Here is a 26,279-nt window from a genome sequence, read left to right as displayed (position 1 = left end):
TTCTGTCCTATCATAGTTAATGGGACTAACTTCTGTCCTATCAGAGCTAATGGGACTAACTTCTGTCCTATCAGAGTTAATGGGACTAACTTCTGTTATATCAGAGTTAATGGGACTAACTTCTGTCCTATCAGAGTTAATGGGACTAACTTCTGTCCTATCAGAGTTAATGGGACTAACTTCTGTTATATCAGAGTTAATGGGACTAACTTCTGTCCTATCAGAGTTAATGGGACTAACGTCTGTCCTATCAGAGTTAATGGGAGTAACTTATGTTATTTCAGAGTTAATGGGACTAACTTCTGTCCTGTCAGAGTTAATTTGACTAACTTCTATCAGAGTTAATGGGACTAACTTCTGTTATATCAGAGTTAATGGGACTAACTTCTGTCCTATCAGAGTTAATGGGACTAACTTCTGTTATTAACTCTGATAGGACAGAAGTTAGTCCCATTAACTCTGATATGACAGAAGTTAGTCCCATTAACTTCTGTTCTATCAGAGTTAATGGTACTAACGTTTGTCCTATCAGAGTTAATGGGACTAACTTCTGTCCTATCAGAGTTAATGGGACTAACTTCTGTCCTGTCAGAGTTAATGGGACTAACTTCTGTCCTATCAGAGTTAATGGGACTAACTTCTGTCCTATCAGAGTTAATTGGACTAACTTCTGTCCTATCAGAGTTAATGGGACTAACTTCTGTCCTATCAGAGTCAATGGGACTAATTTCTGTCCTTTCAGAGTTAATGGGACTAACTTCTTTTATATCAGAGTTAATGGGACTAATTTCTGTCCTATCAGAGTTAATGGGACTAATTTCTGTCCTATCAGAGTTAATGGGACTAGGGAGATACAGACTAGAAAGATAGCGATAAAGAGATACAGACTAGAGAAATTGAGACTAGAGTGATAGAGACCTGAGAGATATAGAGATACAGGCCGAGGGATGCAGACTAGAGAGATAGCGAGATACAGACTAGAGAGATAGAGAGTTACAGACTGGAGAGATAGAGAGTAGAGAGATACAGACTAGAGAGATAGAGATAGAGAGATACAAACTATTTAGATACAGACTAGAGAGATACAGACTAGAGAGATACAGACTAGAGAGATACAGACTAGATGTTACTAACTTCTTCTCTATCAGAGTTAATGAGACTTCTGCTATTGAAACAGCCTGGCTAAATGTTTGCCTCCTGCTCATCAGAGGGAAGCGTAACCTGGTGCAGCAACTCATGACTATTCATGGTCTTCCCCAAGAGTCTGTTCTGTGTGCATACTGTAATTATCATCTATAGATTGTCCTGCTTATAATTCTACACACTACCTTTTGTTAACCTTTGATTAGATTGACTGGTTGGGTAATGTAGCGACCAGCGTCAGAGCTTTTTTTTTTGTGTTCAGCGGAGTTGAACGAGTGATGTCCTTACGGGTTCCTCTTTCCTTTCCTTTCCTTTCCTTTCCTTCCCTTCCCTTCCCTTCCTTCCCTTCCTTTCCTTTCCTTTCCTTCCTTTCCTTTCCTTTCCTTTCCTTCCTTTCCTTTCCTTTCCTTTCCTTCCTTTCCTTTCCTTTCCTTCCTTTCCTCCCATCTCCTTTCCTTTCCTTTCCTTTCCTTTCCTTTCCTTTCCTTTCCTTTCCTTTCCTTTCCTTTCCTTCTCTTCCTTTCCTTCCCTTCCTTTCCTTTCCTTTCCTTCCCTTCCTTTCCTTTCCCTTCCTTTCCTTTCCTTTCCTTTCCTTCCTTTCCTTTCCTTTCCTTTCCTTTCCTTCCTTTCCTTTCCTTTCCCCTCCTTTCCTTCCTTTCCTTTCCTTTCCCCTCCTTTCCTTCCCTTCCTTTCCTTTCCCTTCCTTTCCTTTCCTTTCCTTTCCTTTCCTTTCCTTTCCTTCCCTTCCTTTCCTTTCCTTTCCTTCCCTTCCTTTCCTTTCCTTTCCTTTCCTTCCTTCCCTTCCTTTCCTTTCCTTTCCTTTCCTTTCCTTTCCCTTCCTTTCCTTCCCTTCCCTTCCTTCCCTTCCCTTCCCTTCCCTTCCCTTCCCTTTCCTTCCTTCCCTTCCTTTCCTTTCATTTCCTTTCCTTTCCTTTCCTTTCCTTTCCTTTCCTTCCCTTCCCTTCCTTCCCTTCCTTTCCTTTCCTTTCCTTTCCTTTCCTTTCCTTTCCTTCCTTTCCTTTCCTTTCCTTTCCTTTCCTTCCTTCCCTTCCTTTCCTTTCCTTTCCTTTCCTTTCCCTTCCTTTCCTTCCCTTCCCTTCCTTCCCTTCCCTTCCCTTCCCTTCCCTTCCCTTCCCTTCCCTTTCCTTCCTTCCCTTCCTTTCCTTTCCTTTCCTTTCCTTCCCTTCCTTCCCTTCCCTTCCCTTCCCTTCCCTTCCCTTCCTTTCCTTTCCTTTCCTTTCCTTTCCTTCCCTTCCCTTCCCTTCCCTTCCCTTCCGTTCCCTTCCCTTCCTTCCCTTCCCTTCCCTTCCCTCCCTTCCCTTCCCTTCCCTTCCCTTCCCTTCCCTTCCCTTCCCTTCCTTTCCTTTCCTTTCCTTTCCTTTCCTTCCCTTCCCTTCCTTTCCTTCCCTTCCCTTCCTTCCCTTCCCTTCCCTTCCCTTCCCTTCCCTTCCTTTCCTTCCCTTCCCTTCCCTTCCCTTCCCTTCCCTTCCTTCCCTTCCCTTCCCTTCCCTTCCCTTCCCTTCCCTTCCCTCCCCTTCCCTTCCCTTCCCTTCCTTTCCTTTCCTTTCCTTTCCTTTCCTTTCCTTTCCTTCCCTTCCCTTCCTTCCCTTCCCTTCCTTTCCTTTCCTTTTCTTTCCTTTCCCTTCCTTCCCCTTCCTTCCCTTCCCTTCCCTTCCCTTTCCTTTCCTTTCCTTTCCTTTCCTTTCCCTTCCTTTCCTTTCCTTTCCTTTCCTTTCCTTCCCTTCCCTCCCCTTCCTTTCATTTCCTTTCCTTTCCTTTCCTTTCACCACGTGGTTCCCTTGTTAGTACCCCACATTGACTTCCCCTCTTTCTTAATTCGTCTTTCCCTGGCTTCCTCTCTCCTCGGTACTCCCAGAACTGCATTGTGAGGAGAAGATCCATAGTCCCTCACCTCAGATATTTCTTCTCCAAGGTGTTTTGAGAAGGAATGCAAGGAGAGAGGACGTAATAAATCCAGGGAAAAGATGACTTTTGGAATGCAAGGAGAGAGGACGTAATAAATCCAGGGGAAAGATGACTTTTGGAATGCAAGGAGAGAGGACGTAATAAATCCAGGGAAAAGATGACTTTTGGAAAGACCCTGTGTTGTTTTCTTTTTCTTCTTCCCTTTACAGAGTATAATCTGGAGCCGTGTGAGGACCCCGGGACCCCCAGGTTTGGCTGGCACACGGGCATCAGCTTTGGCATCGGGGACTCGCTGGTTTTCTCCTGCAATACCGGCTATCGCCTAAAGGGGGCGAGGGAGATCTGGTGCCTGGGAGGCGGTCGCCGCATGTGGAGTGCCCCTCTGCCAAGGTGTGTGGGTACGTGGTCAGCTGATTTCATTTGCTTATTGGCTCTGTGTGGACTGTGCATAGGACAATGTATTAGACAGGTATCCACTGAGAGCGGAGAAGGCGGACAACAGGAGGGAAGATACTGTATTCTGTATACGGCTCTAGGTATACGGTCTCAGACAGGGTCCTGCTTCAGTCTCTAGGTATACGCTCTCAGACAGGGGTCCTGCTTCAGTCTCTAGGTATACGGTCTCAGACAGGGATCCTGTTTCAGTCTCTCTAGTCTCTAGGTATACGGTCTCCGACAGGGATCCTGCTTCAGTCTCTAGGTATACGGTCTCAGACAGGGATCCTGCTTCAGTCTCTAGGTATACGGTCTCAGACAGGATCCTGCTTCAGTCTCTAGGTATACGGTCTCAGACAGGGATCCTGTTTCAGTCTCTCTAGTCTCTAGGTATACGGTCTCCGACAGGGATCCTGCTTCAGTCTCTAGGTATACGGTCTCAGACAGGGATCCTGCTTCAGTCTCTAGGTATACGGTCTCAGACAGGATCCTGCTTCAGTCTCTAGGTATACGGTCTCAGACAGGGATCCTGCTTCAGTCTCTCTAGTCTCTAGGTATACGGTCTCAGACAGGATCCTGCTTCAGTCTCTAGGTATACAGTCTCAGACAGGATCCTGCTTCAGTCTCTCTAGTCTCTAGGTATACGGTCTCAGACAGGATCCTGCTTCAGTCTCTAGGTATACGGTCTCAGACAGGGATCCTGTTTCAGTCTCTCTAGTCTCTAGGTATACGGTCTCCGACAGGGATCCTGCTTCAGTCTCTAGGTATACGGTCTCAGACAGGGATCCTGCTTCAGTCTCTAGGTATACGGTCTCAGACAGGATCCTGCTTCAGTCTCTAGGTATACGGTCTCAGACAGGGATCCTGCTTCAGTCTCTCTAGTCTCTAGGTATACGGTCTCAGACAGGATCCTGCTTCAGTCTCTAGGTATACAGTCTCAGACAGGATCCTGCTTCAGTCTCTCTAGTCTCTAGGTATACGGTCTCAGACAGGATCCTGCTTCAGTCTCTAGGTATACGGTCTCAGACAGGGATCCTGTTTCAGTCTCTCTAGTCTCTAGGTATACGGTCTCAGACAGGGATCCTGCTTCAGTCTCTAGGTATACGCTCTCAGACAGGGATCCTGCTTCAGTCTCTAGGTATACGGTCTCAAACAGGGATCCTGCTTCAGTCTCTCTAGTCTTTAGGTATACGGTCTCAGACAGGGATCATGCTTCAGTCTCTCTAGTCTCTAGGTATACGGTCTCAGACAGGATCCTGCTTCAGTCTCTCTAGTCTCTAGGTATACGGTCTCCGACAGGGATCCTGCTTCAGTCTCACCAGTCTCTAGGTATATGGTCTCAGACAGGGATCCTGCTTCAGTCTCTCTAGTCTCTAGGTATACGGTCTCAGACAGGGATCCTGCTTCAGTCTCTCTAGTCTCTAGGTATACGGTCTCCGACAGGGATCCTGCATCAGTCTCTAGGTATACGGTCTCAGACAGGGATCCTGCTTCAGTCTCTAGGTATACGGTCTCAGACAAGATCCTGCTTCAGTCTCTCTAGTCTCTAGGTATACGGTCTCAGACAGGGATCCTGCTTCAGTCTCTCTAGTCTCTAGGTATACGGTCTCAGACAGGATCCTGCTTCAGTCTCTAGGTATACAGTCTCAGACAGGATCCTGCTTCAGTCTCTCTAGTCTCTAGGTATACGGTCTCAGACAGGATCCTGCTTCAGTCTCTAGGTATACGGTCTCAGACAGGATCCTGCTTCAGTCTCTCTAGTCTCTAGGTATACGGTCTCAGACAGGGATCCTGCTTCAGTCTCTAGGTATATGGTCTCAGACAGGGTACTAGATCCTGCTTCAGTCTCGCTAGTCTCTAGGTATACGGTCTCAGACAGGGATCCTGCTTCAGTCTCTCTAGTCTCTAGGTATACGGTCTCAGACAGGGATCCTGCTTCAGTCTCTCTAGTCTCTAGGTATACGCTCTCAGACAGGGTCCTCAATCCTGCTTCAGTCTCTCTAGTCTCTAGGTATACGGTCTCAGACAGGGTCCTCGATCCTGCTTCAGTCTCTCTAGTCTCTAGGTATACGGTCTCAGACAGGGATCCTGCTTCAGTCTCTCTAGTCTCTAGGTATACGGTCTCAGACAGGGTCCTCGATCCCGCTTCAGTCTCTCTAGTCTCTAGGTATACGGTCTCAGACAGGGATCCTGCTTCAGTCTCTCTAGTCTCTAGGTATACGGTCTCAGACAGGATCCTGCTTCAGTCTCTCTAGTCTCTAGGTATACGGTCTCAGACATGGATCCTGCTTCAGTCTCTCTAGTCTCTAGGTATACGGTCTCAGACAGGATCCTAGATCCCACTTCAGTCTCTCTAGTCTCTAGGTATACGGTCTCAGACAGGGTCCTAGATCCCGCTTCAGTCTCTCTAGTCTCTAGGTATATGGTCTCAGACAGGGTCCTAGATCCTGCTTCAGTCTCTCTAGTCCTGCTTCAGTCTCTCTAGTCTCTAGGTATACAGTCTCAGACAGGGTCCTAGATCCTGCTTCAGTCTCTCTAGTCTCTAGGTATATGGTCTCAGACAGGGTCCTAGATCGTGCTTCAGTCTCTCTAGTCTTTATCTCTCTAGTCTGTATATATCTAGTCTGTATCTCTCCATCTCTCTAGTCTGTTTCTCTCCATCTCTCTAGTCTGTATATATCTAGTCTGTATCTCTCCATCTCTCTAGTCTGTATATATCTACTCTGTATCTCTCCATCTCTCTAGTCTGTATATATCTAGTATATATCTCTCCATCTTTCTAGTCTGTAACTTGAATGTCATAATGATATTGGGAATGAAAGCTGTAGTGATTTCAGGTGTGTACTCAGTCTGTTATCCAACGTGTGATGTTAGACTACTTTCTCACAGTACTGATGATGACGGCGAGGAAAGGAACAGACTTTGAAAACTACAGCGATTAGAAATAGGCTTTTTTCGTAAATGCATTTGAACTCTCGTCTTTTGCTCAGTGTAATGATATACTGAATATATCCGTCACAGGGAAACATTACAGACATTGGAAGAGAATTCTCTCGTTCGGGTCATTTTATTGCACTCTGTGTCTTTGTTCTCTAGCGGAGTGCGGCTCAACCGTTTCCAACAGCGAAGGAGTTCTGTTGTCGCCCAACTACCCACTGAACTACGACAACAGCCACGAGTGTGTCTACAGCATTCAGGTGGAGACGGGAAAGGGCATCAACGTCTCAGCAAGCACTTTCCAACTGGCACAAGGAGACATTCTCAAGGTAATAACACCCCCCTTTTTTCATTCTCTCTCTTTCTCTCTCTCTCTCTCTCTCTCTCTCTCTCTCTCTTCTCTCTCTCTCTCTCTCTCTCTCTCTCTCGTTCCTTCTCCTCCTGCATTCTACCTCCCCCTTTTTTCATTGATATATATATAATATGTATAATATATCAGAGGAAGATTCTGAGTGTGCCTTTTACATTCATTTCAAAACTGTTCCTGAGATCAGTTTGTATAATTAGCATAAAGACACTTCCATGTCTCTATTTTTGTATGAATAGATTACAGAATATCTACAGGTACATACTTCCAAATCAATTTGTATTTGTCACGTGCGCCGAATACAACAGGTGAAATGTAATGTGTAAGTGAAAGGATTACTTACAAGCCCTTAAACCAGCAATACTTTAATAAAATAAATATTGTTAGTAAAAAAATATAAAAAAATGTAATGAAAGTAACAAATAATTAAACAGCAGCAGTAAAATGACAAGTGAGGCTTTATACAGGGTATTACGGTACAGAGTCAATGTGGAGGCTATATACAGGGTATTACGGTACAGAGTCAAAGTGGAGGCTATATACAGGGTATTACGGTACAGAGTCAATGTGGAGGCTATATACAGGGTATTACGGTACAGAGTCAATGTGGAGGCTATATACAGGGGATACTGGAGCAGAGTCAATGTGGAGGCTATATACAGGGTGTTACGGTACAGAGTCAATGTGGAGGCTATATACAGGGGGTACTGGAGCAGAGTCAATATGGAGGCTATATACAGGGTGTTACGGTACAGAGTCAATGTGGAGGCTATATACAGGGGATACCGGTACAGAGTCAATGTGGAGGCTATATACAGGGGATACTGGAGCAGAGTCAATGTGGAGGCTATATACAGGGTGTTACGGTACAGAGTCAATGTGGAGGCTATATACAGGGTATTACGGTACAGAGTCAATGTGGAGGCTATATACAGGGTATTACGGTACAGAGTCAATGTGGAGGCTATATACAGGGGGTACCAGTACAGAGTCCATGTGGAGGCTATATATACAGGGGGTACCAGTACAGAGTCCATGTGGAGGCGATATACAGGTTATTACGGTACAGAGTCAATGTGGAGGCTATATACAGGGGGGTACCGGTACAGAGTCAATGTGGAGGCTATATACAGGGGGTACCAGTACAGAGTCAATGTGGAGGCTATATACAGGGGTACCGGTACAGAGTCAATGTGGAGGCTATATACAGGGGGTACTGGTACAGAGTCAATGTGGAGGCTATATACAGGGGGTACCGTTACAGAGTCAATGTGGAGGCTATATACAGGGGGTACCGGTACAGAGTCAATGTGGAGGCTATATACAGGGGGTACCGGTACAGAGTCAATGTGGAGGCTATATACAGGGGGTACTGGTACAGAGTCAATGTGGAGGCTATATACAGGGTGTTACGGTACGGAGTCAACATGGAGGCTATATACAGGGTGTTATGGTACGGAGTCAATGTGGAGGCTATATACAGGGGGTACCGTAAAAGAGGGTTCTGGGTAGCAGCAGCGTAAAAGAGGATTCTGGGTAGCAGCAGAGTAAAAGAGGGTTCTGGGTAGCCCTTTGATGAGCTGTTCAGGAGTCTTATGGCTTGGGGGTATAAGCTGTTAAGAAGCCTTCAGCTGCTCCCCTCTCTGGGTATTCAACCACTCTGTATCAATAGATTACAGAATATCTACGTAGATTGATGAATGGTGAGTGAATGGATGGATGGAGGGATGGAGGGATGGACGGATGGAGGGATGGACGGATGGACGGATGGAGGGATGGATGGAGGGATGGATGGATGGAGGGATGGATGGATGGACGGATGGATGGATAGAGGGATGGATGGATGGATGGTTGGATGGATGGACAGATGGACGGATGGATGGAGGGATGGATGGATGAGTGTATGGATGAAAGGATGGATGGACAGGATGAATGGGTGGATGGGTAAATGTGTGGATGGACGAATGGGTGGATGCATGAATGGGTGGATGGATGAAAGGGTACCTGAATGAATGGATGGATGGATGAGTGGATGAACAGATGGATGGATGGATGCATAGATGGATGGATGAATGAATGAATTAATGGATTGATGATTGGATGGATGGATGAATGGATGAATGAGTGAGTGAGTGGCTGGGTGAGTGGGTGAGTGGGTGAGTGAGTGGGTGAGTGGGTGAGTGGGTGAGTGAGTGGATTTGACGTTAACCCCCTGTTGTCTCCTCTCTGCAGGTCTATGATGGAGGGGACAGTGCTGCTGCTGTTCTGGGTACCTACACCGGCTCCACCATGTTAGGCCTGGTCCTCACCTCCACCTCCAATCACCTGTGGCTGGAGTTCTACTCAGACCAGGAGCACACAGCAGGGGGCTTCAGACTCAGCTACTCCAGTGAGGAACACACACACGCACGCACGCACACACACACACACACACACACACACACACACACACACACACACACACACACACACACACACACACACCTTCATCTTCCTCTGACTGTGTGTTCAAACAGTGACTTATTTGACTGACAAATATTCCCTTTATAGTGTCTGAAATGGCACCCTATCCCCTATATGGTGCTCTCTGCAGGCTCTGGTTAAACAAAGTGCACTATTTAGGGAATCCAATGGCATTTCAGGACGCAACCTAACTTTTTATTTTTCTCGATAATGATATTCATCCACACAGCGAGGGGGCTTCCAGAGGAGAACAACATGCTTTCTCTGCAATTACTTTGACTGGGTAACTTGTAGTGTTACCTGCCTTGTTAAAAGTTTGGAAATATCTGAGCAAATGAGTGTTTTGCAAGTTGTAAGCAGCCTTGTTGTAAGAATAGGGTTGAAACCATACTCACCAGGTCCTCCCCCCCCAACCATCCTGCCATTTGTAATATAACAAACCTGTTCCTAAGACGGAGTCAATTCAGTATGAGTGATTTGTTGTCCAGGAAGCGGGAACAGGCCAGGGTTGGGAGGGTCAGCTTAAATCTCGTTCAGAACATGAAATCTGATGTTTTCACGGTCGTTAGAGAGGGAAGCGTGTAGGTAATTTTCTAAATGTAGGCAGTAACTGTTGTGATTTATCCTGGCCATGACACTTGTAATACTGTAATAACATCTAGCATGGTGCTGTGTCTCTGCTAGGAGGCAGTAACATAAATCATAATTACGTACAAAATGGCACCCTATTCCCTATATAGTGCACTATATTTGACCTGAGCCCAACAAAAGTAGTGCACTACATAGGGAATAGGGTTCCATTTGGGACGAAGACAGACATGCTCTCTGCTGCTGCCGCATAGCACGGCACTTTACAGTTACAACCTGACTGACTGGAGGAGACTAGACATGACCACAGTCCTTTACAGTTACAACCTGACTGACTGGAGGAGACTAGACATGACCACAGTCCTTTACAGATACAACCTGACTGACTGGAGGAGACTTGACATGACCACAGTCCTTTACAGTTACAACCTGACTGACTGGAGGAGACTTGACATGACCACAGTCCTTTACAGTTACAACCTGACTGACTGGAGGAGACTAGACATGACCACAGTCCTTTACAGATACAACCTGACTGACTGGAGGAGACTAGACATGACCACAGTCCTTTACAGATACAACCTGACTGACTGGAGGAGACTTGACATGACCACAGTCCTTTACAGTTACAACCTGACTGACTGGAGGAGACTAGACATGACCACAGTCCTTTACAGATACAACCTGACTGACTGGAGGAGACTAGACATGACCACAGTCCTTTACAGATACAACCTGACTGGAGGAGACTAGACATGACCACAGTCCTTTACAGTTACAACCTGACTGACTGGAGGAGACTTGACATGACCACAGTCCTTTACAGATACAACCTGACTGGAGGAGACTAGACATGACCACAGTCCTTTACAGATACAACCTGACTGACTGGAGGAGACTAGACATGACCACAGTCCTTTACAGTTACAACCTGACTGGAGGAGACTAGACATGACCACAGTCCTTTACAGATACAACCTGACTGACTGGAGGAGACTTGACATGACCACAGTCCTTTACAGATACAACCTGACTGGAGGAGACTAGACATGACCACAGTCCTTTACAGATACAACCTGACTGGAGGAGACTTGACATGACCACAGTCCTTTACAGATACAACCTGACTGGAGGAGACTAGACATGACCACAGTCCTTTACAGATACAACCTGACTGGAGGAGACTTGACATGACCAAAACATTACCTGAAAGAGATCTACCTGGAACCAAAAAGGGTTCTTTAAATGGTTCTCCTATGAGGACATCTGGACAGCCTAAGCGTGACATGACCAAAACATTACCTGAAAGAGATCTACCTGGAACCAAAAGGGTTCTTTAAATGGTTCTCCTATGAGGACATCTGGACAGCCTAAGCGTGTGTGTACTATATTTTTGTTGGCTATTTGATAGCTAATATATTCAACAATAAATATTAATTCAACAACTAATATGCAACAATTACAAGTTAATTAGTGATCAGAACCAAAAGTGGGAGGACAATAAACATATGCTACATTGCCTCCACTAATCTGGTAGTGGTAGTGGGGTGCTAGATATCCAGTCTCCAATATGGCTCTAATCTGATAGTGTTAGATGTCAGGTCTCCATTATGGATCTAATCTGATAGTGGTAGATGTCTAGTCTCCTTTATGGATCTAATCTCCTAGTGGTAGATATCCAGTCTCCATTATGGCTCTAATCTGATAGCTGTAGTGGGGCGGTAGATGTCCAGTCTCCTTTATGGCTCTAATCTGATTGTGGTAGATGTATAGTCTCCTTTTTGACTCTAATCTGATAGTGGTAGTGGGGTGGTAGATGGCTAGTCTCCTTTATAGCTCTAATCTGATAGTGGTGGTGGGGTGGTAGATGTTTAGTTTCCATTATGGCTCTAATCTGATAGTGGTGGTGGGGTGGTAGATGTCTAGTCTCCATTATGGCTCAAATACGATAGTGGTAGATGTCTAGTCTCCATTATGGCTCTAATATGATAGTGGTGGTGGGGTGGTAGATGTCTAGTCTCCATTATGGCTCTAATCTGATAGTGGTAGATATATAGTCTCCATTATGGCTCTAAAATGATAGTGGTAGATGTCTACTCTCCATTATGGCTCTAATCTGATAGTGGTGGTGGGGTGGTAGATGTCTAGTCTCCATTATGGCTCTAATCTGATAGTGGTAGATGTCTAGTCTCCTTTATGGTTCTAATCTGATTGTGGTAGTGGGGTGGTAGATGTCTAGTCTCCTTTATGGCTCTAATATGATAGTGGTAGATGTATAGTCTCCATTATGGCTCTAATATGATAGTGGTAGATGTCTAGTCTCCATTATGGCTCTAAAATTATAGTGGTAGATGTCTAGTCTCCTTTTTGACTCTAATCTGATAGTGGTAGATGTCTAGTCTCCTTTATGGTTCTAATCTGATTGTGGTAGTGGGGTGGTAGATGTCTAGTCTCCTTTATGGCTCTAAGCTGATTGTGGTAGTGGGGTGGTAGATGTTTAGTCTCCATTATGGCTCTAATCTGATAGTGGTAGTTGGGTGGTAGATATCTAGTCTCTTTTCTGGCTCTAATCTGATAGTGTTGGTGGGGTGGTAGTCGTCTAGTCTCCATTATGGGTCAAATATGATAGTGACAGATGTCTAGTCTCCATTATGGCTCTAATATGATAGTTGTAGATGTCTAGTCTCCATTATTGCTCGAATATGATAGTGGTAGATGTCTAGTCTCCATTATGTCTCTAATCTGATAGTGGTAGATATCTACTCTCTATTATGGCTCTAATCTGAAAGTGGTGGTGGGGTGGTAGATGTCTAGTCTCCATTATGGCTCTAATCCGATTGTGGTAGATGTCTAGTCTCCTTTATGGTTCTAATCTGATTGTGGTAGTGGGGTGGTAGATGTCTATTCTCCTTTATGGCTCTAATCTGATTGTGGTAGTGAGGTGGTAGATGTGTATTCTCAATTATGGCTCTAATCTGATAGTGGTAGTTGGGTGGTAGATGTCTAGTCTCCATTATGGCTCAAATATGATAGTGGTAGATGTCTAGTCTCCATTATGGCTCTAATATGATAGTGGTAGATGTCTAGTCTCCATTATGGCTCTAATCTGATAGTGGTAGATGTCTAGTCTCCACTATGGCTCTAATATGATAGTGGTAGATGTCTAGTCTCCTTTATGACTCTAATCTGATAGTGGTAGTGGGGTGGTAGATGTCTAGTCTCCTTTATGACTCTAATCCAATAGTGGTAGATGTCTAGTCTCCTTTATGGTTCTAATCTGATTGTGGTAGTGGGGTGGTAGATGTCTAGTCTCCTTTATGGTTCTAATCTGATTGTGGTAGTGGGGTGGTAGATGTCTATCTAGTCTCCTTTATGGTTCTAATCTGATTGTGGTAGTTGGGTGGTAGATGTCTAGTCTCCTTTATAGCTCTATTCTGATAGTGGTAGTTGGGTGGTAGATGTCTAGTCTCCTTTATGTCTCTAATCTGATAGTGGTAGTTGGGTGGTAGATGTCTAGTCTCCATTATGGCTCTAATCTTATAGTGGTAGTGGGGTGGTAGATGTCTAGTCTCCATTATGGCTCTAATCTGATAGTGGTAGATGTCTAGTCTCCTTTATGGCAATAATCTGATAGTGGTAGATGTCTAGTCTCCTTTATGACTCTAATCTGATAGTGGTAGTGGGGTGGTAGATGTCTAGTCTCCTTTATGACTCTAATCCAATAGTGTTAGATGTCTAGTCTCCTTTATGGTTCTAATCTGATTGTGGTAGTTGGGTGGTAGATGTCTAGTCTCCTTTATGGCTCTAATCTGATAGTGGTAGTTGGGTGGTAGATGTCTAGTCTCCATTATGGCTCTAATCTGATAGTGGTAGTGGGGTGGTAGATTAACACATAGGGTTAATACCTCATCCCTAACACATAGGGTTAATACCTCATCCCTAACCCATAGGGTTAAGACCTCATCCCTAACAAATAGTGTTAAGACCTCATCCCTAACAAATAGTGTTAAGACCTCATCCCTAACACATAGGTTTAATACCTCATCCCTAACACATAGGCTTAATACCTCATCCCTAACCCATAGGGTTAAGACCTCATCCCTAACAAATAGTGTTAAGACCTCATCCCTAACACATAGGGTTAATACCTCATCCCTAACACATAGGGTTAATATTTTTCCCTTCATCCCACTGTTAAGAGGAGCCTTAGCCTATAGCACTTCTCCATCCTGCTACCAGAGTCACGGTCACTTGAGCAGTTAATTAGCTAGATGTAATTGTTGTCTCTGTCCAGAAAGGATCTTTTTCCTGCTTAGTCATTTAATGGGACTTTAAGTCCACCATACTCACTATGTTCTGAAGCGGGACATTATTCCCACGCTTTATTAATCAATAAGGCCCGCGTCCCAAATGGCACCCTATTCCCTATAGATATATAGTACACTACATTTAACCAGAGCATCGGGTGCTACATAGGACATAGTTAATGTCTTTACCACAGGAGGTTGGTGGCACCTTAATAAGGGAGGACGGGCTCGTGCTAATGGCTGTTAATGAGTGAAATGGTAGCGAACATGTTTTCAATGTGTTTTTAATGCCGTTTCCAATTCACGTCGTTCCAGCCATTATTATGAACTGACCTCCCCTCAGCAGCCTCCTCTGGTCTTTACAATGCAGAGGAATGAGATTATGTCACTGTGTGACACTATGGCTGGTTCCCAGAAACACTTACTAGTTGAAATGCCGACACATTGTTTTCTGAGTTTTGTGTTTGTCCTTGTGTATGTGCTCTAGTGTGTGAATGTGTTGTCTCCAGGTGTGCAGCCATAATGTGAGCACATCTGTCGTCTCGAGGATGGTCTCCATAATGTGTGTTGTCTCTAGGATGGTCTCCATAATGTGTGTGGTCTCTAGGACGGTCTCCATAATGTGTGTGGTATCTAGGATGGTCTCCATAATGTGTGTGGTCTCTAGGATGGTCCCCATAATGTGTGTTGTCTCGAGGATGGTCTCTATAAGGTGTGTTATCTCTAGGATGGTCTCCATAATGTGTGTTGTCTCGAGGATGGTCTCCATAATGTGTGCAGCCATAATGTGTGCAGCCATAATGTGAGCACGTGTGTCCTTGTGTCTGTCGTCTCTAGGATGGTCTCCATAATGTGTGTTGTCTCTAAGATGGTCTCCATAATGTGTGTTGTCTTGAGGACGGTCTCTATAAGGTGTGTTGTCTCGAGGATGGTCTCCATAATGTGTGTGGTCTCTAGGATGGTCCCCATAATGTGTGTTGTCTCTAGGACAGTTTCTATAATGTGTTTTGTCTCTAGGAAGGTCTCCATAATGTGTGTTGTCTCTAGGACTGTCTCCATAATGATACAACCAGTTTTTCCCTCTTTGTCTTCTCCTCCACTCTATAATGTGAGTGGTCTCTTGGACAGTCTCTATAATGTGTGTGGTCTCTAGGAGGTCTCCACAATGTATGTTGTCTCTAGGACAGTTTCTACAATGTGTGTTGTCTCTATGACAGTCTCCATAATGATACAACCTGTTTTCCCCTCTTTGTCTTCTCCTCTACACTATAATGTGTTTTGTCTCTATGACAGTCTCTATAATGTGTGTTGTCTCTAGGACAGTCTCCATAATGATACAACCTTTTTTTCCCCTCTCCTCTACTCTATAACTCTCTGGCAGGTTTTGATCTGTCTCACTGCGAGGATCCCGGGGTGCCTCAGTTTGGGTTCAAAGTCAGCGACCAGGGGCACTTCGCTGGCAGTGCCATCACGTACGGCTGTGACCAAGGTTATTCCCTGCACGGAAGTGGCATACTCAAGTGCATGACCCGAGAGAGAAGAGCGTGGGACAACCACCTGCCCTCATGCATAGGTAATCCTTCCTTGTCCCCCTCTTTCTTTCAATCTCTCTTCTCTCTCCATCTCTCTCTCTTTCTATCCATCTCCCTCCCTTCCTGTCTCTCTCTCTCATTATTTTTCTCGCACCTCTTTCTTTCTCTTTCTCTCTCTCTCCATCTCTCTCTCTTGTTCTATCCCATCTCCCTTCCTCCCTCCCCCACCTCACTCCCTCTATCCCTGTCTCTCTCTCCTGTTCTTTCTCTCTCTCTCTCTGTCTCTCTTTCTTTCTCTTTCTCTCTCTCTCTCTGTCTCTGTCTTTCTCACGCCCTCTCTCTCTCTGTCTCTCTTTCTTTCTCTTTCTCTCTCCCTCTCTGTCTCTCTGTCTCTCTCTCTCTCTGTCTCTCTGTCTTTCTCACGCTCTCTCTGTCTCTCTGTCTTTCTCACGCTCTCTCTCTCTCTGTCTCTATTTCTTTCTCTTTCTCTCTGTCTCTGTCTTTCTCTCTCTCTCTCTGTCTCTCTGTCTTTCTCACGCTCTCTTTCTCTCCCTCCCTGCATCCTTTCCCTGGCAGCCCATATTAGTATACAGTCCAATCAGACAGTCAACATTGCTGAGCTCAGTGTTAATCTCATGGATTTAGTCCTACATGATTTCCACTTAATTGGACTGTTGGAAAAACGTTCCGCTTTTCATTTAGTTGGAGAAGACAAATAGCTCTCATGTTTTGTTCAGAATAATTGATCCTTGAGAATGGGGGTGATGCCAGTTGGTTCTTTATGTTAAGTGGTCTTGATGCCAGTTGGTTATTTATGTTAAGTGGTCTTGATGCCAGCTGATTCTTTATGTTAAGTGGTCTTGATGCCAGTTGGTTCTTTATGTTAAGTGGTCTTGATGCCAGTTGGTTCTTTATGGTAAGTGGTCTTGATGCCAGTTGGTTCTTTATGTTAAATGGTCTTCATGCCAGTTGGTTCTTTATGTTAAGTAGCCTTGATGCCAGTTGGTTCTTTATGTTAAGTGGTCTTGATGCCAGTTGGTTCTTTATGTTAAGTGGCCTTGATGCCAGTTGGTTCTTTATGTTAAGTGGTCTTGATGCCAGTTGGTTCTTTATGTTAAGTGGTCTTGATGCCAGTTGATTCTTTATGTTAAGTGGTCTTGATGCCAGTTGGTTCTTTATGTTAAGTGGTCTTGATGCCAGTTGATTCTTTATGTTAAATGGTCTTGATGCCAGTTGGTTCTTTATGTTAAGTGGTCTTGATGCCAGTTGATTCTTTATGTTAAGTGGTCTTGATGCCAGTTGATTCTTTATGTTAAGTGGTCTTGATGCCAGTTGGTTCTTTATGTTAAGTGGTCTTGATGCCAGTTGGTTCTTTATGTTAAGTGGTCTTGATGCCAGTTGGTTCTTTATGTTAAGTGGTCTTGATGCCAGTTGGTTCTTTATGTTAAGTGGTCTTGATGCCAGTTGCTTCTTTATGTTAAATGGTCTTGATGCCAGTTGGTTTTTAACGTTAAGTGAGAGCATTGTGCTGTATTGTATTGCAGTGATTTCAAATAATTAACTCATCGCATTTTATTTTTATTTATTTCATTTTGAGTGATTGGAAACATTTAAATGTCTCTTTTTTTTAGTAGCTCATGGATTAATGCACGTCTATCCAAATCATCCATTTTTTAAAAAGGTTTTTGTCCGTTTTCCATCCTTCCCGTCTGTGATCAGTGTTAGATGTTTAGATTCCTGCATTAGGTTCAGTCCATTGTGAAGGCGAGGAGGACAAACCACTGAAGTTATTCACTGCAATTAGCTTGAGTCTAGCAGGTGTAGAGAAGCTGTGTATCAGCGGTGGATTGTGCTGATAGATTCTGGTAAAAGATGGACATAAACATTTGGCAGGTGTAGCTACAGAGTGGCTTCATAAATGCCACGGAGCCTTGGTTTCTCTATTTAACATGGATTTATTCAGGAATATCTCCTGTGAGCTACTACTGTATTCTTTTGTATGCAGTGTTTTGGTTGTTAAACAGTGGCTGGCCCTAAAGAGCTGGAGTTAACACTTTACTGATAGGAAGTCTATTATCCAGCTTGAATAACAAATCCTTTTCAACGGGGACAGAGAGTTTAGTGTATGTAAAACAGAGAGAGAGAGACACTGAGAGAGAGAGACACAGAGAGAGAGAGAGAGAGAGAGAGAGACAGAGAGAGACAGAGAGAGAAACGAGAGAGATAGAGACAAGAGAGAGAGAGAGAGAGACCGAGAGACACAGAGAGAGAGAAACGAGAGAGAGAGAAACGAGAGAGAGAGAGAGAGAGAGAGAGAAACGAGAGAGAGAGAGAGAAATGAGAGAGAGACAGAGACGAGAGAGAGAGACAGAGAGAGAGAGAGAGAGAGAGAAAGAGAGAAACGAGAGAGATAGAGACAAGAGAGAGTGAGAGAGACAAGAGAGAGTGCGAGAGCATACAGAAAGACAGTAGAGGATTCTTGTGTATGCAGTGTTTTGGTTGTAAACCAGTGTCTGGCCTAAAGAGCAGGAGCTAACACAGTTTTAACAGGAAGTATTTTATCCATCTTGAATAGCAAATAATTTTCAACAGGTACAGTGAGTTTATTGTATGTAAAACAGAGAGCGATAGAGCTTCAGAGAGAGAGAGAGAGAGAGAGAGAGAGAGAGAGAGAGAGAGAGAGAGAGAGAGAGAAACACGAGAGAGGGACTGCTAATTATCAACATCCAGAAAAGAGCCGTTAAATTATACAACCACCTAAAAGGAAGAGATTCCCAAACCTTCCATAACAAAGCCATCACCTACAGAGAGATTAACCTGGAGAAGAGTCCCCTAAGCAAGCTGGTCCTGGGGCTCTGTTCACAAACACAAACAGACCCAACAGAGCCTCAGGACAGCAACACAATTAGACCCAACCAAATCATGAGAAAACAAAAAGATCATTACTTGACAAATTGGAAAGAATTTACAAAAAAACTAGAGCAAACTGGAATGCTATTTGGCCCTAAACAGAGAGTAGAGTACCTGACCACCGTGACTGACCCCAAAATTAAGGAAAGCTTTGACTATGTACAGACTCAGTGAGCATAGCCTTGCTATTGAGAAATGCCACAGGAGGCAGACCTGGCTCTCAAGAGAAGACAGGCTATGTGCCCACTACCCACAAACTGATTTGATAAACTCCCATATCTACTGGGTGAAATACCACAGTGTGACATCACAGCAGCAAGATTTGTGACCTGTTGCCACAAGAAAAGGTCAACCAGTGAAGAACACACACCATTGTAAATACAACCCATATTTATGTTTATTTATGTTCCCTTGTGTTCTTTAACTATTTGCACATCATTACAACACTGTACATAGAAATGTCTTTATTCTTTCGGAACATTTGTGAGTGTAATGTTTTACTGTACATTTTTTATGGTTTATTTCACTTCTGTTTATTATCTATTTCACTTGCTTTGGCAATGTAAACATATGTTTCCTATGCCACTAAAGCCCCTTAAATTGAAATTGAGAGAGAGAGAGAGAGAAACACGAGAGAGAGAGATACACGAGAGAGAGAGAAACATGAGAGACAAAGGAGAGAGAGAGAGAGAGAGAGAGAGAGAGAGAGAGAGAGAGAGAGACAGTTGATGAAATGCTTGCTTTCTGCTTTGATACCTGTTATGGTTCTGCTGTTAGATCAGATAGATAGTTAGTTAGATATGTTGTTAGATCAGATAGATAGATAGTTAGATCTGTTGTTAGATCAGATAGATAGATAGTTAGATCTGTTGTTAGATCAGATAGATAGATAGTTAGATGTGTTAGATCAGACAGATAGATAGTTAGATATGTTGTTAGATCAGATAGATAGATAGTTAGATATGTTGTTAGATCAGACAGATAGATAGTTAGATCTGTTGTTAGATCAGATAGATAGATAGTTAGATCTGTTGTTAGATCAGATAGATAGATAGTTAGATGTGTTAGATCAGATAGATAGATAGTTAGATCTGTTGTTAGATCAGATAGATAGATAGATAGTTAGATCATGTAATTTATACTAATGAAGTGTGGATAGTTTGTTAGCGATACTGATGGCTGATGATAACCAGGACAATAGCTGAGAAATTCAAAATGTGCAGTGTTGAGTCTCTCTCCCACAGACCAGGACCAGACACATATATTTTCTGGACAGTCTTTTAAAGGTAATTCATGGGGCCATTAAGAGGCATAATTTAGGCATTTCTAAGTACTTTAGGTACTCTGTCTACCGCACACCATTCCATTACCAGGTACAAGGAGAAAGGGGCTTTACTCTAGGATTTACTGACCGCTAGTCATTTGTATTCAGATCTCTATTCTGTTTTTTTGTATTCTCCGTGTTGAATAACTGGGAATGGTCTGATTTGACAAGTCTGGCAGTTGTGTATGCATGTATTTCTTTAATACATTTTCCCTCGAGGGAACTGTTCTGTTGTTTAGATGTTGGATGTTGACAAGGTCGGATGACCTGTTAGTGACCTGTTTTTTTGGTGTGTGTGTTTCTGTGTGTGTGTGTTTCTGCGTGTGTGTGTTTCTGTGTGTGTGTGCCTCCAGCGGAGTGTGGCGGTAGGTTCAAAGGTGAGTCTACAGGCCGCATCCTGTCTCCTGGATATCCCTTTCCTTACGACAACAACCTGCGCTGTACCTGGACCATCACTGTCAACTCTGGCAACATCGTCAGGTAGCTATTTCAAATATAGAATTGGAATCGGATATTAACTTTTTTACCACAAAATGAATAGGCAAAATGGGGTACCCTTGTCTGGTACCATACAGAACCATTTCTATGTTAATGTATTACAAAACAGTCCTGCTGTTGTTTCAGATAACATCTTGTCAAATATTTACTTACTTTAATCATTAAATTATGATTCATAATGCACAGTTTGGTAATTGGCTTTGGAGGTATGTACGCATCAGAGTTTCCCTTAACTGGTAATTGGCTTTGGAGGTATGTACGCATCAGAGTTTCCTTTAGCTGGTAATTGGCTTTGTAGGTATGTACGCATCAGAGTTTCCCTTAGCTGGTAATTGGCTTTGGCGGTATGTACGCATAAGAGTTTCCCTTAGCTGGTAATTGGCTTTGGCGGTATGTACGCATCAGAGTTTCCCTTAGCTGGTAACTGGCTTTGGCGGTATGTACGCATCAGAGTTTCCCTTAGCTGGTAATTGGCTTTGGAGGTATGTACGCATCAGAGTTTCCTTAGCTGGTAATTGGCTTTGGCGGTATGTACGCATCAGAGTTTCCTTAGCTGGTAATTGGCTTTGGCGGTATGTACGCATCAGAGTTTCCCTTACCCGGTAATTGGCTTTGGCGGTATGTACGCATCAGAGTTTCCCTTAGATGGTAATTGGCTTTGGAGGTATGTACGCATCAGAGTTTCCCTTAGCTGGTAATTGGCTTTGGAGGTATGTACGCATCAGAGTTTTCCTTAGCTGGTAATTGGCTTTTGGCGGTATGTACGCATCAGAGTTTCCCTTAGCTGGTAATTGGCTTTGGAGGTATGTACGCATCAGAGTTTCCCTTAGCTGGTAATTGGCTTTGGAGGTATGTACGCATCAGAGTTTCCCTTAGCTGGTAATTGGCTTTGGAGGTATGTACGCATCAGAGTTTCCTTAGCTGGTAATTGGCTTTGGAGGTATGTACGCATCAGAGTTTCCCTTAGCTGGTAATTGGCTTTGGAGGTATGCACGCATCAGAGTTTCCTTAGCTGGTAATTGGCTTTGGAGGAATGTACGCATCAGAGTTTCCTTAGCTGGTAATTGGCTTTGGAGGTATGTACGCATCAGAGTTTCCTTAGCTAGTAATTGGCTTTGGAGGTATGTACGCATCAGAGTTTCCTTAGCTGGTAATTGGCTTTTGGCGGTATGTACGCGTCAGAGTTTCCTTAGCTGGTAATTGGCTTTGGCGGTATGTACGCATCAGAGTTTCCCTTAGCTGGTAATTGGCTTTGGAGGTATGTACGCATCAGAGTTTCCTTAGCTGGTAATTGGCTTTGGAGGTATGTACACATCAGAGTTTCCCTTAGCTGGTAATTGGCTTTGGAGGTATGTACGCATCAGAGTTTCCTTAGCTGGTAATTGCCGGCTTTTGACCGGTAAGAAAATATGAGCCAATAAATAAAATTGTTGCCAAATTGAGTGGAAGAAAAAACAATCCCATTGCAAAACAATGCTTTTTATTCATTGTTGGAAATATCAGTCGATGGAAATACATTTGACCGCCATGTTTATCGGTCTATAGGATAATTTGCTACATTTTGTATAATTAAATCGGGTCGTGTATATTTTTTTTCGTTAGTCATCATGTATCTTATTTATCACATGAGCACAGCATACAGAGCCTTTTTTGAGCTGAATATCACTTGTCAGACTTCTCCAGGTCCTGCAGCTCCTAAGCTCGTTGCTCCTGGTAATATCCCACTGTAGAAACACTCAGACAGTTATTTTATAAAGACTTCTCCAGGTCCTGCAGCTCCTCTGCTCGTTGCTCCTGGTAATATCCCACCGTAGAAACACTCAGACAGTTATTTTATAAAGACTTCTCCAGGTCCTGCAGCTCCTCTGCTCGTTGCTCCTGGTAATATATCCCACCGTAGAAACACTCAGACAGTTATTTTATAAAGACTTCTCCAGGTCCTGCAGCTCCTCAGCTCGTTGCTCCTGGTAATATCCCACCGTAGAAACACTCAGACAGTTATTTTATAAAGACTTCTCCAGGTCCTGCAGCTCCTCTGCTCGTTGCTCCTGGTAATATCCCACCATAGAAACACTCAGACAGTTATTTTATAAAGACTTCCTCATATGCCGTTGAAACCAACATTTCTTTCCTGTTCTATTGGTTTTTATATAAACGTTTTTTTTCAATTGTCCAGAAAGTCAAAGGCACAATCCTTCAGTCATATTAGCAACCCGTCTTAGTTGATGCATCTATAGGTTCCCCACCTCTTTCTAAGTTTCGCATCAGGATGCACCGTTTAGAATGGTGTTTTCCCCACGAACTGCATTTTGGGAAAATGTTTGAAAGTGATGTTTTATTGGGCAGCTTTCATTACAGGAAGTTACACGTTCTATGAAGATGAATTACCATAATCTAAATATGATTTCTGTCATTCTGAGCACCGTGTGGTGGACACCCTAATGGGTTACGCAAACCGAATGGTTATGGGTCAGATAATTTACTAAAAATGGGCGTTAAATTAAAATTTTCCTAGTTATCTTGTCCGGCAGCATATTTTGCATAACGAAAACCCTGGTACTCATCTACCTTTTTTTTACCGTGAAATTAAAATGAAGAGAAAAAAAATGGGGCATCCTTCTCTGGTATCTCACATATCAATGCGTTACAAAACATAGCCTTCTGCATTTCCAGATATTGTTACTCAGAACCATGTAATTAAAGATTCAGAATACACAGTTGGTGACTGCCTGTAGAGGTACTGTAGTTTCTCTAATCATTTCGGTCGCTGCCTGACTGTGGAGTTGGTTTGTCTAATCACATCCCAATCCTTCCCAACTAGCCCTCCAGTGCCTGGCACCAGTCAAAGGGAAGATGTGAATAGTTTTCAGATGGTTTGTCCTGCCAGACACTTGGTGATAGAGTAAACAGAAAATGCACACAACCTCAAGCGAATACAGATAGAAGATGAATAATTTGTGATTTGAAATTGGTGTTGTCTTGGCCAAAATCTTTTTTAATTCTTTTTATCCGATTTATTAAATCCCATCCTCCCTAAGCCTCCAGTTCCTGGCGTTCGACACAGAGGCATCTCACGACATCCTGGAGGTTTGGGACGGACCAGCGGAAAATGAGATGTCTCTGAGGGAGGTGTCTGGCTCCCTGCTCCCCGAGGGGATACACAGCACCCTCAACGTCGTCACCGTTCAGTTCCAGACTGACTTCTACATCACCAAGTCTGGCTTCGCCATCGACTTCTCAAGTGAGTGTTTCAAGAAGAATACCTTTCAGTTTCTTGAGTGACAAGAAAGACGAGCATTTATAGATTCTATTTACTTTCAACTCTGTAATATTTGGTCTCATATGAACTGGGAAGCTAATGGGTCTCATATGAACTGGGAAGCTAACGGGTCTCATATGACCTGGGAAGCTAACGGGTCTCATATGAACTCTGAAGCTAACTGGTCTCATATGAACTGGGAAGCTAACGGGTCTCATATGAACTGTGAAGCTAACGGGTCTCATATGAATTGGGAAGCTAACGGGTCTCATATGAACTGGGAAGCTAACGGGTCTCATATGAACTGGGAAGCTAACGGGTCTCATATGAACTGGGAAGCTAACTGGTCTCATATGAACTGGGAAGCTAACGGGTCTCATATGAACTGGGAAGCTAACGGGTCTCATATGAACTGGGAAGCTAACGGGTCTCATATGTCTGCTGTGTGTCCTTCAACTGTTGCGTAACGTCATGTCTGCCGTGTGTCTCCAGGTTCAGTGGCGACAGCCTGCAGAGATCCAGGCCTGCCTATGAACGGCAGTCGTCACGGAGATGGGAGAGAACCAGATGATACGGTGACCTTCTCCTGTGATCCAGGATATGAGCTGCAGGGAGAGAGCAAGATCACCTGCATCCAAGTGGACAACAGATACTACTGGCAGCCCAGCCCTCCCAGCTGCATTGGTGAGGATATACTACTATACTGATCTATACTATACTATACTATACTATATTACTGGCAGCCCAGCCCTCCCAGCTGCATTGGTGAGGATTTACTACTGTACTGATCTATACTATACTGATCTATACTATTCTATACTGCTGGCAGCCCAGCCCTCCCAGCTGCATTGGTGGGGATTTACTACTATACTATACTGATCTATACTATTCTATACTATACTATACTACTGGCAGCCCAGCCCTCCCAGTTGCATTGGTGAGGATTTACTACTATACTGATCTATACTATACTGATCTATACTATACTATACTATACTATACTACTGGCAGCCCAGCCCTCCCAGCTGCATTGGTGAGGATTTACCACTATACTATACTGATCTATACTATACTATACTATACTATACTATACTATACTACTGGCAGCCCAGCCCTCCCAGCTGCATTGGTGAGTATGTACTACTGTACTATACTATACTATACTATACTATACTATACTATACTACTGGTAGCCCAGCCCTCCCAGCTGCATTGGTGAGGATGTACTACTGCACTATACTATATCATACTATACTATACTATACTATACTACTGGCAGCCCAGCCCTTCCAGCTGCATTGGTGAGGATTTACTACTATACTGAACTATACTATACTGATCTATACTATACTATACTATAATATAATATACTGCTGGCAGCCCAGCCCTCCCAGCTGCATTGGTGAGGATTTACTACTGTACTGATCTATACTATACTGATCTATACTATACTATACTATACTACTGGCAGCCCAGTACTGTACTGTACGTATATATACTATACCATACTATACTGTACTGTACTATAATATACTGTACTATACTGTACTGTACTGAGCTATACTATACTACGCTGTTCTATACTGTACTCTACTGTACTTATAAATACTATACCGTACTAAACTGTACTGTACTGATCTATACAATACGTGCTGTTCTATACTATACTGTACTATACTGTACTTATCTATACTATACTGTACTGTGCTATACCGTACTTATTTATTCTATACTGTAATGTGCTGTATTGTACTATCCTGTACTTATATATACTATACCGTACTATACTGTGCTATACTACAATATACTGTATTATACCATACTATAGTATACTATACTATACTATGCTATGCTATAATATACTATACTATACTATACTATACTATACTATACTATACTATACTACTGGCAGACTATCCCACCCAGATGTGTTGGTGGGGCTGTATATGAAATATAGCTGGTTAATCAGCCCTCCATCTGTATTGGTGGGGCTGTATATGAAATATAGCTGGTTTATCAGCCCTCCATCTGTATTGGTGGGGCTGTATATGAAATATAGCTGGTTTATCAGCCCTCCATCTGTATTGGTGGGGCTGTACATGAAATATAGCTGGTTTATCAGCCCTCCATCTGTATTGGTGTGGCTGTACATGAAATATAGCTGGTTTATCAGCCCTCCATCTGTATTGGTGGGGCTGTATATGAAATATAGCTGGTTTATCAGCCCTCCATCTGTATTGGTGGGGCTGTATATGAAATATAGCTGGTTTATCAGGCCTCCATCTGTATTGGTGGGGCTGTATATGAAATATAGCTGGTTTATCAGCCCTCCATCTGTATTGGTGGGGCTGTATATGAAATATAGCTGGTTTATCAGCCCTCCATCTGTATTGGTGGGGCTGTATATGAAATATAGCTGGTTTATCAGCCCTCCATCTGTATTGGTGGGGCTGTATATGAAATATAGCTGGTTTATCAGCCCTCCATCTGTATTGGTGGGGCTGTACATGAAATATAGCTGGTTTATCAGCCCTCCATCTGTATTGGTGGGGCTGTATATGAAATATAGCTGGTTTATCAGCCCTCCATC

The 26,279-nt window shown here is 43.5% G+C and overlaps 1 protein-coding gene across 1 annotated transcript in view; it reads left to right on the top strand.

Annotated features, from left to right (window-relative positions):
* Positions 1–26,279, top strand: part of LOC139393681 (CUB and sushi domain-containing protein 3-like) — a gene marked incomplete at its 5' end in the record, with an annotated part of 562,572 nt that overhangs the window by 172,982 nt on the left and 363,311 nt on the right. The window contains 7 exons of the mRNA XM_071142025.1: positions 3,279–3,467; positions 6,601–6,770; positions 9,041–9,197; positions 15,548–15,739; positions 20,286–20,412; positions 23,469–23,671; positions 24,182–24,373. Coding sequence (XP_070998126.1) covers positions 3,279–3,467; positions 6,601–6,770; positions 9,041–9,197; positions 15,548–15,739; positions 20,286–20,412; positions 23,469–23,671; positions 24,182–24,373 — 1,230 coding nt within the window. The remainder of the gene's footprint in view (positions 1–3,278; positions 3,468–6,600; positions 6,771–9,040; positions 9,198–15,547; positions 15,740–20,285; positions 20,413–23,468; positions 23,672–24,181; positions 24,374–26,279) is intronic.

Source organism: Oncorhynchus clarkii, unplaced genomic scaffold (assembly GCF_045791955.1).
Source record: "Oncorhynchus clarkii lewisi isolate Uvic-CL-2024 unplaced genomic scaffold, UVic_Ocla_1.0 unplaced_contig_214_pilon_pilon, whole genome shotgun sequence".
NCBI classification, from domain to species: domain Eukaryota; kingdom Metazoa; phylum Chordata; class Actinopteri; order Salmoniformes; family Salmonidae; genus Oncorhynchus; species Oncorhynchus clarkii.
The sequence above is the reverse complement of the archived record's forward strand: the minus strand, read 5'-3'. Positions and strand labels throughout refer to the sequence as shown.